At 33.4% G+C, this 16,193-nt stretch overlaps 4 protein-coding genes across 4 annotated transcripts; 3 read left to right on the forward strand and 1 right to left on the reverse strand.

Moving 5' to 3' along the window:
• Window positions 1–827: 827 nt before the first annotated feature.
• LOC127495061 (olfactory receptor 1M1-like) lies at window positions 828–1,886 on the forward strand. Its single transcript, XM_051861472.1, has one exon. It carries the CDS (start codon window positions 855–857, stop codon window positions 1,833–1,835), a length of 981 nt encoding a protein of 326 aa, XP_051717432.1. The 5' UTR covers window positions 828–854; the 3' UTR covers window positions 1,836–1,886.
• Window positions 1,887–4,995: 3,109 nt separating this feature from the next.
• On the reverse strand, window positions 4,996–5,958 carry LOC127495048 (olfactory receptor 2L5-like). Its single transcript, XM_051861455.1, has one exon. It carries the CDS (start codon window positions 5,956–5,958, stop codon window positions 4,996–4,998), a length of 963 nt encoding a protein of 320 aa, XP_051717415.1.
• A 4,779-nt stretch (window positions 5,959–10,737) lies between these two features.
• Window positions 10,738–11,733, forward strand: LOC127495556 (olfactory receptor 52E8-like). The gene has a single exon (XM_051862480.1). It carries the CDS (start codon window positions 10,756–10,758, stop codon window positions 11,731–11,733), a length of 978 nt encoding a protein of 325 aa, XP_051718440.1. The 5' UTR covers window positions 10,738–10,755.
• A 2,284-nt stretch (window positions 11,734–14,017) lies between these two features.
• On the forward strand, window positions 14,018–14,959 carry LOC127495054 (olfactory receptor-like protein OLF3). Its single transcript, XM_051861464.1, has one exon. The coding sequence runs from the start codon at window positions 14,018–14,020 to the stop codon at window positions 14,957–14,959; it is 942 nt and encodes a 313-aa protein (XP_051717424.1).
• The last annotated feature ends 1,234 nt before the right edge of the window (window positions 14,960–16,193 follow it).

Here is a 16,193-nt window from a genome sequence, read left to right on the forward strand (position 1 = left end):
TACCTAAATTAGGTAAATTTACCTAAATGTATCTAAATTTAAAATGATAAACTGTCAGTGATGCTAAATACATTTATATAAAGCAAAGTATATGTTGTTTTCTTAAAATACACTACATGAAATCAGGATATCCGCTTTAGTAAAGTTTTATATATATATATATATATATATATATATATATATATAGTTATAAAAACAATATTGCAACTGCAATACTATATATATATATATATATATATATATATATATATATATATATATAGTATTGCAGTTGCAATATTGTTTTTATAACTATTTACTAATAATAAATTGCACTATATATTTATTAGTGGCACATAATAGACGAAAATTCCAAAATTTCATCCTTGAATGACTATATGGTATGCTCAAATGACTCATAAGGGTGAATACAGACCAGTCAATAAAACATAGATCCAAACTATAGTGGCCAAAACATTTGCAACATTTGAATATTGCATCATTGTGTTGTCAGAAAGCTCTCAAGAGATGATTCAGAAGATATATATGGACAGAGTTAGCCAGTGATCTCTGCAGCATGAGGCAGAATAAGGTGATGAATAAGGACGAGAATTTACAGCGGAGTAATTTCATTCAAAGCAGCTCACAAGCGTTCAGACAGTCATTGTCATTGTCATTGTTTGCTCTGGCTCTAAAACTTTATGTATACATGTCTGTGATGAAGGTATATTTTTGGAATTAAAAATTATAGTTGTATTTAAAATGTCCTGTTACAGGTTTTAAATGACAATTTTATACATTTCCCTAGATTTTGCTTATGTCTTTGTGATAATTTCTATTTTCAGCTTGTGCAAAACACCAAACTCAAAGCTGCCATGAATTCTGTAAATGCAAGTTTTTCACAGAATATCTCCATTGTTCATCCTCAATACTTTTTCATCATTGGACTCACAGGTATATCGAACAGCACTTATTACTATATATTCTTATTTATCATTTATTTTATAACTGTAGTTGGCAACTCTACAGTTCTTCTCATTATAGCTCTTCACCGGAGCCTGCACAGTCCAAAGTACATTGGTGTGTTTAACTTGGCCTTGGCTGATATTGGTGAAACTAATGCACTGATTCCTAACATGATGAAGAATTTTCTGTTTGACTCACAGTACATCTCCTTCAATGCTTGTTTGGCCAACATGTTTTTTGTGTTCTTCTTCAGTAGTTTGCAAAGTGTCACTCTTGTTGTTCTGGCATATGATCGCTTCATTGCAATTTGCCTGCCATTAAGATATCATGCAATTGTGAACAATACCAGTATAGTTTTGATTTTCTCAGCAATTTGGATATTTAATTCTTCTGTGGTGGCCTTTTTGGTGGCTTCGATCTCCCGGCTTTCATTCTGTGAATCTAACGTGATACAGAGTTACTTTTGTGATCATGGACCTATGTTTAGGTTGGCATGTAATGACAATAGCATTAATAAGATTATGGCATTTCTCATCTCAGCTTTATACATTGTAGTGCCATTGATCATTATAGTCCTGTCATATTTAGGCATTTTTCTTGCTTTAATCAAAATTACAACTTGGCAAGGACGTTTAAAAGCACTAAAGACCTGTGTTTCACACCTGTTGTTAGTAGGGATTTATTTCCTCCCCATATGCTGTTCATACATTGCTGCATTGTTGGTTTCTCTCTCCCCCAATGCAAGGGTCATCAGTACGTCTCTGGCATATGCTGTTCCACCAATGCTGAATCCCATAATTTATGTTTTAAACACAGCTGAAATCAAAGACATAATCCGGAAAGTGGTTAAAAACCGATCAGCACCAATTAGAGAGAACATTTCAAAATGACTAAAATGTCTGTTTATTTATTTAAAATGTATGCTTGTTTATTTATTTTTAAAAAATTAACAAATACGAAGACTGCACGCTCAGGCCACACAGAGGTGAACAATGTCAGTGAACAATATCTTTTCTGAAATGTATAATTTGAAAAATTAACTTTTGAATGAGTAACCCAGTTAAGTAATATTTTCTTTGTATTCCCTTACAATCTCAGGTTCTTTAAAATTCTGAAAGAAATATTTGTATATATGTATAAAAATATATGTGACAGTAATGCTATCTATACTTGTTAATCAAATTCTTTATTAATCCAGCTGTTTTCAAGTGTAAGCCGTTAATGAACACAAGACAAAACTGACAGAAAAAAAAAAAAAAAAAGCTATTTGACTTTTGGTGAGCAGTCGTTACTATATTGACATATTCATGTTAAACACATAATTCTCTGTCATTTATAAATGTATTTTGATAGATTTTCTGCAAAATCAGCTGAGACATGACATAAATAAAATAATATTTCACAATGTATTCCTGTTTGAATTTGTAATACAGGGGTCCATTTTGACATGAGCATGTTGGCCTGAGATCTGCCGATGAGGCTCTTTTAGATTTTCTCTGCATTTGGTGTTTTTCTGATGTTCTTTTTTTTTCTTTACAGTAATAAAAAAATGGACATGAACCAGACACAAATACACATGTACATGTTACAGATTATTGTGTTACCCTTTTGAAAAGGTGATCAAAATTATATTAGGCCTGTAGCTTTGATTCAAAAATGACAATGTAAAGTATAACTGTCACGATCACCAGCTGGAGTGCCCTTGATAGCCATCAGAGGGCTCTCTACCCCAGACTATCATCATTCAAGAACTACATTACCCATAACTCATTACACGGTCTCATCATCCATGATTTTCTACAGCTGTTTCTCATTACCTTGTTTAGCCCACCCTATATAAACGCTGTTCACTCAGGTATTCATTGTGAAGTCTTGTATGTGTCTACACTGCATTTATGAGCGTGCTGTCTTTTGCTTCTCATGTTTGTGGTTTTGACTTTCTTCTTGGTTTTTCCTGTGACTGTTTGGACTGTTTACCCTGTTTTGACCTTTTGCCTGTTTTGGACTTTGATTGTGGATTGCCCTTTCAATAAATACTGCGTTTGGATCCTCAACCTTCATGTCTCGGCGCAGTTTCTTCACAGTAACATAATGATTACAGTTAAAACAGATTCCGAAGTCTTTCAAGTAACATTTCATGAGAGAATCAATGTCAAACATTTCTGTAAAATCTCAGTCGCATAAATGTTCCTTTACTGTTATCTAGTGGTAATTTCAAAATGGTGTATGTTGTTTGATTCTGTGTTACACATACCAGAGAACAAAGGCCTGAAAATGTAATTCAAATAATTGAAATGTTTTTCTCTTTAAATTTTGAACCCAAGTTTCCATTCTGACACAAGCATGTTTGTGTAACTGCTCAATTCATATTTATTCTTTTGGCTTAAGATGAATGTATTTATTGACAAGGATGGCCTAATATTTGTTAATGACAATAGAACTTAATTTTACCTAAATTTATCTTAAGGGTACATAACACACACAGTTTCGGCCAATATCATGCTAATCTTGAGTACCTATAGAGTAGTATAGCATCCTTCATTTCTCCGAAAAGTCTTTAGTTTTATAAAAGAAAAGATATGCTGTACCGAGTCTTTCCGAAAACAGCCGAGCTCCTGCAGGCATGCCGTTGACAATGCTAAAGTGTGACAAGCATGCACAGCTTTTGCGTAGCGAAGCTATCAATGGTTAGCTAAACAAATGTATTTAAACACACACAAAACACCATCGCATTATCCATGGATAACTTTTGATTCATTATACGTTCGTGTTATTTACATTATATGCACTTATGCGCCAACTGCCAACAAAACAGACATTTGAAGCACGCTCACCACCTGGGGTTCCGACTCATGACCGGGATCATTATTGCTGTGACCGCTCCATCTTTCAGTTTCAAACGATCTGTAAATCCAGTGTCGAACTGGGCCTTGTTTATGAAACCATAAGCGCTGATCCTGAGGGCTCGAGCAGCCACGGAAAACTCAAGATATTCTCCATTCATTTTAACCAATAAAAAATGTATTGCAACTTTCAGACATGACTTTATCCTTATTTTGATAGTTTATGTAAGGCGGTTTCTATGGTTATTTTAATGTCAAATATCAAGAGCGCATCAATGTAATGCGTGAGCACAAATCTCTCAGCTTCACATCGCCCAACGCTGGGTTCTTTGGGAAGCAAGGTTATCTTTCCCTCACAACCAAAAATACACTTCTTTGGTGACATTGCTGATTTCCTGGTCTAAAAACAAAGTAATAAATTCTTTCTCGAGCAAGGTCTGTGCAGTGCTGCCGATGACTTCTGTAACCCTGAACGAAGCACGTTGATGGGCGTGCTCTTGCTCTCGCTCTGGTTGATGTACACGCGCTCTTCCAGGAGAAGTGCCCATACAAGGAATTCCGCCCTTTATTATGTAATACAGGGGCACACTCAAAAAAAAACTTTCAGAAACATTTACGAATTCTGAAGGAGTGTATTTGGCACAGAAATACTCCATCATACATCTAACTCGTGTTTTGAAATGCATGAGTGCTAAATACATTTACTAAAGCAAAGTATATGTTGTTTTCTTAAAATACACTACATGAAATCAGGATATCCGCTTTAGTAAAAATGCAGACAAAAGCAGTGGTGTTTGATACTTAATGATTGAACATTACATCTATTTATATGCCGCAAAAGACACAAACGGATCAAAATATTTCATATCACTATTTTATTTATCATGTAGTTATCAATCACATTTTATCTGTGATTATGTCATTTAGATTGTACATCATACACATTTACATTTATTTGTATTCCCTTATGCTCAAATCTTATGCATTTGAAATTCTGAAGATATATACAGTATTGCTGTTGCAAGATTGTTTTTATAACTATTTACTGATAATAAACATCACCAAAAAGTTAACAAGCAGCAGTTAAATTCTGATAAATTGTAAAGAGGGCAGATGGGACTAAAAATGTAATAATATGTGTGTCGGTGCTGATGAGCTGAAAATAAAATAAACAAATCTACAAAGCTACAGAAAAAAATAGGTACAATCAGGTCTGTCCTGATTTGAGGTCTACTTTTTTCCTTTGAATTTGTCTGATTAAAACCTTCTTTACCTCTTCTGTTCTCAAACAGTAAATGAGGGGGTTGATCATGGGTGGTAGCAGACTATACATCATAATAATGACTAATCGTAAATCAGTACTGAACTTTATTTTAATATTGCTTGATAAATAATTAAAACACCTGGGTAGGAAAAAAAGGGCAATTATGATGAGTTGAGGACTGCAGGTGGAGAAAGTCTTCATCCTTCCTCGAGCGCTTGATATACGCAGAACTGCCACAATGATGGCACAGTAAGAGAAAACAATAACAGCAAGAGAACCCAGTAGTACTATCATAGCATGAATGAATGCTGGATAACTATATTCTTCTCTATCTGTGCATGCCAGTGTTGTGATGGCAATATGATCACAGTAACAGTGCACAATGGCGTTACTTGCACAATAAGGGAGAGGGTAAGCTCGAATGACCATCATCAAAGGGCCTATCAAACCCAACATCCAAGAGCCCAGGATCAAAATGAATACATTTCTGTTTGTTATGATACTATGATATCTAAGTGGAAAACAGATTGCTGCATAGCGATCTATAGCCATTACTGCCAATAAACGTGCAGTGACCGAGCCAAAATAGTGCACAAAAAACATCTGAAGAAAACAGCCCAAGAACGAAATGGTTTCATCTTGGAACCAATACCTGCTAATTATCTTTGGTAATGTTGTAGTGCTGAATAATACATCACACACAACAAGATTTATAATGCAATAATAAACAGGTTTCTGCAGGCTCTTAGTCATTACAAACAAAGTAAAAAATACAGCATTCCCAACCATTGTAAACACATAAACAAAAAACAGAAGTGCTGATACAAGGCCATAGTAATGAGGCTGAAGTCCAGGAAAGCCGACTATGATGAAATCCTTTACAAAGCTGACGTTTCCCACTGACATGATGAGTTAAAGTGCTTGGGAAAGTTTTAGAGTTCTCTATGTACACAATACATACATTCACAGTTTAAATGGAAATGAACATTTTCCAAAAGAAAACAGCAGACGATTCTGATATTGCAATCAACCAAAGGAGTTTTGTTAGAGAATTCCAGAATCAGCCTGTCATCAGCTGGTTAAAAAATTTTAGAAAAAAGGCACACAGATATTGCATACCGCTTTCACAAGGTACCATAAAGTGCATTCTGCTTCAAACACAGATATATGGCAGTTAAAAGACAATTTTTTATGAATATACAGATGGGAATGACGTAAAACAGCTGACGCAAGGCTCCAGGGATAATCAGTTCTTTCTACACTGGTGCGGTACAACTGTGCACCTTACTTTACTTCTAAAGGGTGCATATAACCTTAAAGGTATACTAAAGTTTTTCACAATTGCTAAAACACTAAAATCCATTCTCTGAACCAAGTTCTCAATGGCCTAAACCAATTTGTCAAATCAACTTTTAAAACATTAAAAACGTTCAGGCAGTTAGACACCATTTGCAAATCTCTGCAAAACTCTAGCATTTGTGTTGTAAAACAGTAAACACAAGTGGCAAAATATAGGCCTGTTCAGAGTGCACAGGTGGTACAGGTGCATTGAATGTTGATACGAACAATGGATAGAAACAATCTGAGAAGGAGAGGAGGAAGTGTACGCGGTGGTGGACGAAGAGGTAGAGGATAAGGACAAGAATCAGTAAGGTGTGGAGAGATTGTCAAGGCTACTTTTTATGTAATTGCAAAATTTGTTTACTGTATCCAGTACACTTTTTTTCTGTAACTACATGCTCTGGATGCTGTGTTCTCCATTTTTTAATGTAGTGTCTAATGAATGCTCTGTAGTGTATATATATTGACTGGTTGTGTGTATGATCTAAAAGCATTGTTTGATTTTGGAGAAGAATCAGGGGTTTTGTGTTTAATGTTGTTTGAAAATGAGTGAAGGTTTCAAGAATTATGTCTTAGCAATTGTGAAAAACTGTAGTACCTAAAGCAGGGCTTGGCAACTCTGGCCCTCAAGATCCACTTTCCTGCAGAGTTTAGATCCAACCCTGATCAAAACTCACCTGCCCATATATTTCAAAGGATGCATCTCAATCAGCTCCCTAGTTCAGTAGTCAGGGCACTGATCAGGGAGTTGGCCATTTTAAAGGGATAGTTCACCCAAAAATGAAATTTCTGTCATTAATTACTCACCCTCATGTTGTTCCACACCCGTAAGACCTTCGTTCATCTTTGGAACACAAATTAAGATCTTTTTGATGAAATCCGAGGGTATCTAATCCACACATAGGCAGCAACGTCACTGCACCTTTTACAGAAAAGTAGTTAAAAACATGGTTAAAATAGGCAACATGACTACAGTGGTTCAACCTTAATGTTATGAAGCGACGAGAATACTTTTTGTGCGCAAAAACAAAACAAAAATAATGACTTTATTCAACAATTTGAACTGTTCTTACAAAATCCCATCGCTTCAGAAGGCCTTTATTAACCCCCTGGAGTCGTATGGATTACTTTAATAATGGATGGATGCACTTTTTTGGGCTTCAAAATCTTGAGCCCCATTCACTACCATTATAAAGCTTGGAAGAGCCAGGACATTTTAACTTCAATTGTGTTCGTCTGAAAGAAGATTGTCATATACACCTAGGATGGCTTGAGGGTAAGTAAATCATGGGATAATTTTCATTTTTGGGTGAACTATCCCTTTAAGTTTCCATTAGTTTACTTTAGTTAATGTATTATTTACTAGCATTGAGTTTGTTACAGCATTTTTCGATCTTTACATTAATGTTAGTTAATAAAAATTCAACTGTTCATTGTTATTTCATGTTAGCTCAGGTCCATTAAATATTATTAACAGATACTTCTATACTTTTGATATTCATAAATGTTGAAATTAACATTAACTTGGGTTAATACGTGCTTTATATTTGATTGTTAGTTCATGTTTATTGTGACGTTACAAAAAAAAAATGTTTATAAAATGTTTTAACGTTTGGCAGTTTTACCAAAGAAAGAAAGAAAGAAAGAAAGAGAAATAATGCAGAAGAAATAAAACCAACAAGAGATGGCATGCTTAATGGGTTACAGAATCAGAATCAAAAGGGTTCTACCAACAATTGGCAACATTTCTGCCTCACAGCAAAGTGTAGTGGGATTATTTGGAAAAATAGATACATTTGGTTTATGAATATACATGTACTGTTAAAATATTTGAATAAGTTATGCTTTTAACTTGTGACATAGCTCACTCTTTGTTGTTTTGTCTATATGTCTGTTTCTTCCTCTATCATCCTCTCTCTTTTACATGATATGCTGTTTATCTTAAGAAATACAAACAGACACTGTATCATAAACTTAATGATGTGTGCCATTTCCCCATAGTCTTCATTTGTGACTTGTTTTTCTCAATTCCCAACGAGCTTTGAGAATGTGCCGTCGTTAGCAAACATACAGCTTCAAAAGTCTCTAAGGTGCCATAGATCATCATTAGCAAAGCCTCTGGTGACAGTCAAATATACTATGTGACAATGTCAATATACAGAAATGATTTTACACAAAACAGCAAGAACTTCTGCTCTTACTGAAAATAGTTATCCTACACCTACATACAAACTGCAAAACCATTTTTCTTTGTGTTTTAGAATTAAAATAATTAATTTTAGAATTAAAAAGTCTTGCGAAATGTGACTTTAATTTTGTAATACAAAAAGAATGTTTATTGTGAATTATCATGATAATTTATCGTTTGATGCAACAGTCTAATCAACAAAATATAGTAAACCTTTGTAAAAGCTAAAAAAAAAAAAAAAAAAATACAAATGAAAACCTATGTGTTGTAAAGTGTAATGTGTTATTATTTAAATTAAAAATTAATCATTAAAAAATAAATAAATCAGTATAATATAAAGAATATATCTATATCAATATAGACTTCTCAGCTGAGAATGGTCATTGTGAAATTAATTTTTCATTATCTCATATAATATCTCAGGATATTTTGCACTCCAGAGAGATTATTATAATGTGCATCTGGGACCAATAGTGATAATAGCACAAATATGACACATACTCCATTTTGCGGTTTTTATTTTTACATGTTAGAATAAAACAAGCTTTTTTAAACATCATTTGCTAAAAAAATATTAATACTTATGAAGAAGCAAAAATAGCTTAAATGAATAATGAATTTGCTTGGGGGGTTTTATTTCATGGTTTTTTTTGTTTGTTTTTTTTTCATCATTTTTTTGTCTTATTGTACCATAAAGGAGGACTAAAATAAATTGCATCACTTTATAGTTTAAATGCTCTCCTGAGATGTGTCAGCAGATATAAATTGGAATACAGTGTCATACTGAGTCAGTGGCTTGGTAGCAACCGAACAGAAAAGTTCAGTAAGGACAAGCAAGATTGTCTCACCTAACATTTTTTTTTTTTTTTTTTTTTTTGCGTGTATTTGTGCATTTCTATGATTTCACAAAAATTAAAATATACATAATAAAAAGAATGAAAAAATATAGTATATAGAGACAGGGTATAATTTAAATTAAATTCCCTTCATTAAGTTAGCAACAGAAAGGTCACCTCATTTTCATATAAATTTTTGATTTTTATTTATTTTTATTTTCCCCACACTGACCCCGTTGTGATGCTCATAGTAAAAGCCACGCCCTTTTATTGCGTCACAATCAGAAATCACGCCCAATGTGCCAATCACGCCCCACGCTGTTCATTCAATAAGTCCGAGAGTACGGAAGAAATGCGCCAGATGCATCTAATAACCGCAGATCTTATTTTAGTGTCTGCGCACTTGTAGGCCTACTTTGCGCACAGAGTATTGTATTTAATGTGTAGTTTCTCAGACGTTATGTTGACAAGGGTGCATGATAAACGAAAAAAAACATACTTCTCTACGGCGATGCGGGCTCTACAACCAAACATAGCCGGAGCAGATACGTTTCGTGCGTACGGATAATGAACAGGATCTTCCGATTTATTTTCATTGATTGAGGACAGTGACTTTACGCGCTGACTTTGTTTGCATGGAGTCCTATATATTTAAAGCTTGGCATAAAGGACAGTGTCGCACCAGCCATAACCTGTAAATCGAATATAGATCGTTTTAAAATCACGCATTTCACATTTTCTTTTCACGAAACTTACTGCAACCGAAACTGATTTGATTTTCATTCAGATATGATAGGTAGACTTAAATGATCACGAACAACATGCCTAACAATTTGTAGCCTAGCCTATGTAAACACTAAACATTCAGGAAGACCTATCTATCTTAAAATAATTAGGAACAACGAATAAATAGTAATTTAACACATTGGTAAGAAGGTTCATTTTTGTCATTTATTTATTTTAATTTATATTTTTATGTGTAGAAAGTGAAAAGTGCACCGTCACGTAAAGTCTACTATTTTAAAATAAGGCCTAACAGCGACATTAATTTGCAAATCTCTAACCTACATATTTAACTTAATGCCCAAGCTACAACTAAGTAAATTTGCTTAAGTGCAAAAATAGCAGAATTTGTATAGGAACCATTCATTATGTCATTTGAATTGTGAACACTATATAAGACTGAAATAGTTTGGATAATTAGGTATTTAAAATAGCTACTGTGAGAAATGAAATGTATTTCACACTCTAATTATTTCTGATTTTTTTTTTTATATATATATATATATATATATTTCTATTACTTCAGCAGGACAAAATATCAAAGAAAAAGCTGCCATGGGTATCTTAAATGTCAGTTTTTCCCAAAATATCTCTGTTGTGCATCCTGAATATTTCTTAATCAGCGGACTATCAGGTATACCATACAGCAACTATTACTATATATTCCTGTTTTTCATTTATATTAATGCTGTAATTGGGAACTCTTTAGTCCTTCTCATTATAGCTCTTGACCGGAGCCTGCACATTCCAAAGTACATTGGTGTTTTTAATTTGGCCTTGGCTGATATTGGTGAAACTAATGCACTGATTCCTAACATGATGAAGACTTTTCTGTTTGACTCACAGTACATTTCCTACAATGCTTGTTTGGCCAACATGTTTTTTGTTTACTTCTTTAATACAATACAGTGTGTCAGCCTTGTTGTCTTGGCATTTGATCGCTTTATTGCTATTTGCTTGCCACTAAGATATCACGCCATTGTAAATAATGCTGTCATGTGTACAGTTTTCTCAGTATGCTGGATGCTTAATGCTTTTCTGGTGGCCTTCACGGTGTCTTTGATCTCCCGACTTTCATTCTGCAAGTCCAATGAGATACAGAGTTATTTTTGTGACCATGGTCCATTGTATAGGTTGGCATGTAATGACAATAGCATAAGTTCATTTATGGCAAAACTCAACACAGCTGTCTACTTTGCTGCTCCGCTGGCAATATTCCTGTCTTATCTTTGCATTTGTTTTGCCTTAAGTAAAATTACAACATGGGAGGGGCGTATTAAGGCCCTAAAGACTTGTGTTTCTCACCTGTTGTTAGTTGGAGTGTGTTTCATTCCCATAATCTGCACATACATTGCTGCAGTCATGCTTTCTTTGTCTCCCAATGTGAGAATCATCAGCACGTCTCTGGCATATGCTGTTCCACCAATGCTAAATCCCATCATTTATGTTTTAAACACAGCTGAAGTTAAGAATTTTATCCAGACAGTAATTAAAAAGAAGTCTGCATCCATTGCCCACAGCGTTTCAGATTGATTGCAAAATGTTTGTTTGTGTCTCAAAGTTTTTCATTGCATTGTTTATTTCATGTATTCATATGTATTCATCTTGAAGCTATACAGCAAAACTTGATTAAATTAAAGAGAAAAGATGATGTCTGCAAGTAGGCCATGTCTTGTTTTTATCATGCTGATTTGCCAAGTATGATTATCATTATTTTTGCTTTCACATGTATGTGTGCTATTACTGTCCATGCTGTATTTTTCTGTCACACTAAAACAAATGAATAACCTACTACTGCAAAGTGTATAGTATGCGTGCTATATATCATAAAGCTTCTACACTTAGTTTTTCATATGGAATAATCAAGTTTCTTGTTTTAAAAGTTATTGTCAATCATCTGTTTTTCTGCAAAATTGATAAGTAATGGAAATTTAATATTTTTTTAAATAAGTTTTTGTTGTACTTATAAGCATCTATTATAGCATCTTTTGACTTCTTTGCAGTTCAACATTAAATGTAACACCATTTTAGTTTTAAATGTCTATTATTTTTGTCATAAATTATAGCCTAAACCTGGCATCATTAATCTATCTATGAAGTGTTTTCAGATCTTTTTTCAGTAGATCACTACTTTTTGTTTTCTCCCTTGGATTAAACATGCCTGCTTCTATGTAATGAATAAATATGAATGCAGTCAAGGTTTAAAAAATTTTAATTTAAAATAAAAAAAAGTACATAGGCAATTTAAAATAAGTGTTTTCTATTTTAATATACTTTAAAATGTAATTCATTCCTTCGATGGTAAAGCTGAATTTTCAGCATCATTACTCCAGTCTTCAGTGTCACATGATCCTTCAGAAATCATTCTAATATGCTGATTTGCTGCTCAAGAAATGTTTCTTATTATTATCAATATTGAAAATCAATATTGAATTTTCAGATCTTTATTTCAGTAGATCACTACTTTTTGTTTTGAACACACCTGATTCTAATTTATAAATAGCTTTTGATAAAATGTAATGAATAAACATGAATGCAGTCAAGGTTTAAAATTTAAAATAAAATCAAAGTACATAGGCAAAATATATTCTGCAAAAATAATTTCCAGCATTTAAGCATAAACTTTTAGATTTAAAAGGTTTTAAGATAACGAGTAAATAAATAAATAATAAACAGAAAAGTGTGTCCAAAATTTGACCTGATAGTGCAGTGTAAAAGCTATGTCTCACTTTTTTTCTTGAAAAATAAATCACACAAAGGTGTGTATCTATTCCATGATGGAAAACTCCCATTGGAACAAAAGATATAGCAAAATGGAAGTGGACCTGAGGTCTGGAGACTCTCTTAATAAATTCTCCATAGAGATTATTTAGAGATCAAATCCCTAAGCATCATTCAGCTAATGATTTAATACAATTATGCACATTCCCCATGCTTGTTTTTTATAGTGCATTTTTAACAGTATTAATGAAAATATTAACTATACAAATACTTTGGAGGGTCACTTGCTGAAATTGGAATGTGTTTTTATGGTGGTTTAATAATGTAAACATTAAAAAAAACAGTCTTGAGTATATATAAAAAACACTTAATTTCTTGCTTCCTCTTTGTTTATTATTTATTGTGAACATCACTGAACATTTCTGCTGTAAATAGCAGGGGAATGAGTGAATGGCATAAGCTGCCAATAAAGCAGGTACTGTGGCACAATAACACACTGATGAGTATTGTTTCCCCAAAGTCTTAATTTACCTGTTTTTTCCTCTTGATGAGCTGAAACCTTTTTGTGGTTGAAGGCATAAAGAAACACAACCCTACAGTATTCTCTAAGGATAGGACACATCATTACAGCATTGAGCTTTGAACTTTTGGGGAGTGTTCTCCCACAAACACACACACAATTCAATCAATTGAGTTTCTATTTGAGGTAAAATCGCCAAACAAACATGAATCCTGTTGCTATGGGACCACAGCAAACTATATGCACATGTACAGCATAAGAGAAGCATTTATGTTACCCAGATCTGACATTTGCATGCTGGAAAAATGACAGAATGTTTTTAAGCAAGCCAAGTGACAGACCAACAAGAAAAGCAAATCTAAAGAGAAGCCTTACTCCTTTTTGTGATTGAAGAGTAAAGAAAAGAAATGATGGTGAACATTAGCCTATTTATTAGATGCCAAGTAATTAGTTCAAGAGAATATGTCAGAGAATGAATGAATTATGTTTTTTTTGTTTGAAGATTTGGTTGATTACTAGCATTGTTCTATTATTATTATCATTATTATTATTGTAAAGATTGATTTGCAAAGGACCATGTCCTCTCAAAATGTTTCAATCAAAAACATTTCTGAGTTCGTAATTTCAGGATTTGACACTGTAGAGCACAAACTGCCCATTGGAGTTGTTTTGCTGGTGGTTTATGTGCTTACAATGCTTGCTAACACTGCAAACATATGCTTTATTGTCATGGACAAGCGTTTGCACCAGCCCATGTACATTTTCCTTTGCAATTTGTCTTTAGTGGACATGCTGTATAGCAGCAGTACCTATCCTAGTATGATCGGCAACCTTATCATTGGTTATAAAGCCATATCTTATATCCCTTGTGTTCTTCAGATGTGTGGTTTTCATTTAGGTGGAGTAATGGAGATGTTTGCTATCGCCGTAATGGCACTGGATCGTTTGATTGCCATAAGCAATCCTTTACGTTACCACTCCATTTTAAACACCACCCGTACTGTTGTAATTTCTGTTTTGCTGTGGATGGTGGCAAGTGCTATTTTGACCGTCATCCCAGCTACTGTTCTTCCTCTGCCCTTCTGCTCTTCCACTATCCAGTATATTTTTTGTGAGTATGCTTCTCTTGTGAGGGCCACCTGTGTGAATCCAAATCCTTATTTTAATATGATATCCACTGTGACTTTTGTACTGTTGTTTGGGACATTCGCGTTCATCTGCCTGTCCTATTTAAGGATAGTGATCGCTGTTATGAGAATGACCTCAAAGGCCGACAAAAAGAAAATGTTTCATACGTGCTTTACTCACTTGATAGTGATAGTTTGTTTTTATGCTCCGATGTTCGTACGAATAGTCTTGACCCGGATTGGTGTGGTTTTAACATTAGGGGAACGTAATGGACTACTGCTAATGTCCATCATCTGCCCTTCTCTAGTCAATCCTTTCATATACTGTTTCAGAACCAAAGAAATCAGAAACAAAATTTTTAGAATTGTGTCAAAAGTTGCACCTGAATAAAGTCTTGATGAAGCACAGACAGTTTGTGATCAGTGGATGATTCTTACTGTAATTTTATAATATATTATTTTAAATGTTTATGTAAGAAGTCTATTTGATAAAAAATACAGTAAAAACAGAAATATTATGAAATATTATTACAATTTAAAATAAGTGTTTTCTATTTTAATATATTTTAAAATGTAATTCATTCCTTTGATGGTAATGCTGAATTTTCAGCATCATTACTCCAGTCTTCAGTGTCACATGATCCTTCAGAAATCATTCTCATATGCTGATTTGCTGCTCAAGAAATGTTTCTTATTATTATCAATATTGAAAAGAGTACTGTTTAATATTTTTGTGGCAACTGTGGCACTATTTTCAGGATTCTTTGATGAATGGACAGTTCAGAAGAGTAGCATTTATTTGAAATAAAAATCTTTTGTAACATCATAAATGTGTTTACTGTCACTTTTGATCAAGTTGCAGCTTTTTTATTTGCTTTGGTACTATTTTCACAAGTAAGCTGCACATTTTCAAAACTCTTTTCACAAAAATCTAAACTGATCACACTTCTAACACAGCTAGTCATTCTTTCAAAACCTGATCTCATGCTTTAATTCTAGTTGTACATATTTTCATTCTACATAATCACTGTTTCAAAACACAAGATCATTGTGATATATAATGAGAACATTTGGTTTAATCACTGAAACACAACAGTATGTTCTTCTTTCAGTTTAGTACTTTTAACAATCAGTTCATTCAGTCACAAACAATGTAAGATACGTTTCAAATCTTGTTGCTGAAATAATTACAGTTATACAGACTACAGATGCCACATTAGAAAATACACATACATTACTTAATTACACATTTGGGGGACATTTGGTCCCCATAACGTGAACATAGTGGTTATAATCTAAAATAACTCGCTTATAATGTAAAAAGAATTAATTACTTTTGGTTATCCGTATCAGAAATTAAAAAAGTAGAAATTATATCTGTAGAATCTGTATCTATAGAAATCTATAGGTGTACCAAATGATTCATTGATTAACCATTAAGATCAGTTGGATTAAATAATAGACAAATATATATATACACCAAAGCAATTTAAAAAACTAATGTGTCCTTGCTGAATAAACTATTAATTTCTTTAAATACAAAAATATCTTACTGACCCCAAATTTTTGAATATTCACAGTATACTGTACACACTTGAATAAATCAAATATCGTGAAGTAAAAAA

The sequence above is a fragment of the Ctenopharyngodon idella genome, chromosome 15 (genome assembly GCF_019924925.1).
Source record: "Ctenopharyngodon idella isolate HZGC_01 chromosome 15, HZGC01, whole genome shotgun sequence".
NCBI lineage: Eukaryota > Metazoa > Chordata > Actinopteri > Cypriniformes > Xenocyprididae > Ctenopharyngodon > Ctenopharyngodon idella.

Coding starts and splice junctions, on each gene's coding strand:
- LOC127495061 (XM_051861472.1), top strand. CDS start 855: ATGAATTCTGTAAATGCAAGTTTTTCACAGAATATCTCCATTGTTCAT.
- LOC127495048 (XM_051861455.1), bottom strand. CDS start 5,958: ATGTCAGTGGGAAACGTCAGCTTTGTAAAGGATTTCATCATAGTCGGC.
- LOC127495556 (XM_051862480.1), top strand. CDS start 10,756: ATGGGTATCTTAAATGTCAGTTTTTCCCAAAATATCTCTGTTGTGCAT.
- LOC127495054 (XM_051861464.1), top strand. CDS start 14,018: ATGTCCTCTCAAAATGTTTCAATCAAAAACATTTCTGAGTTCGTAATT.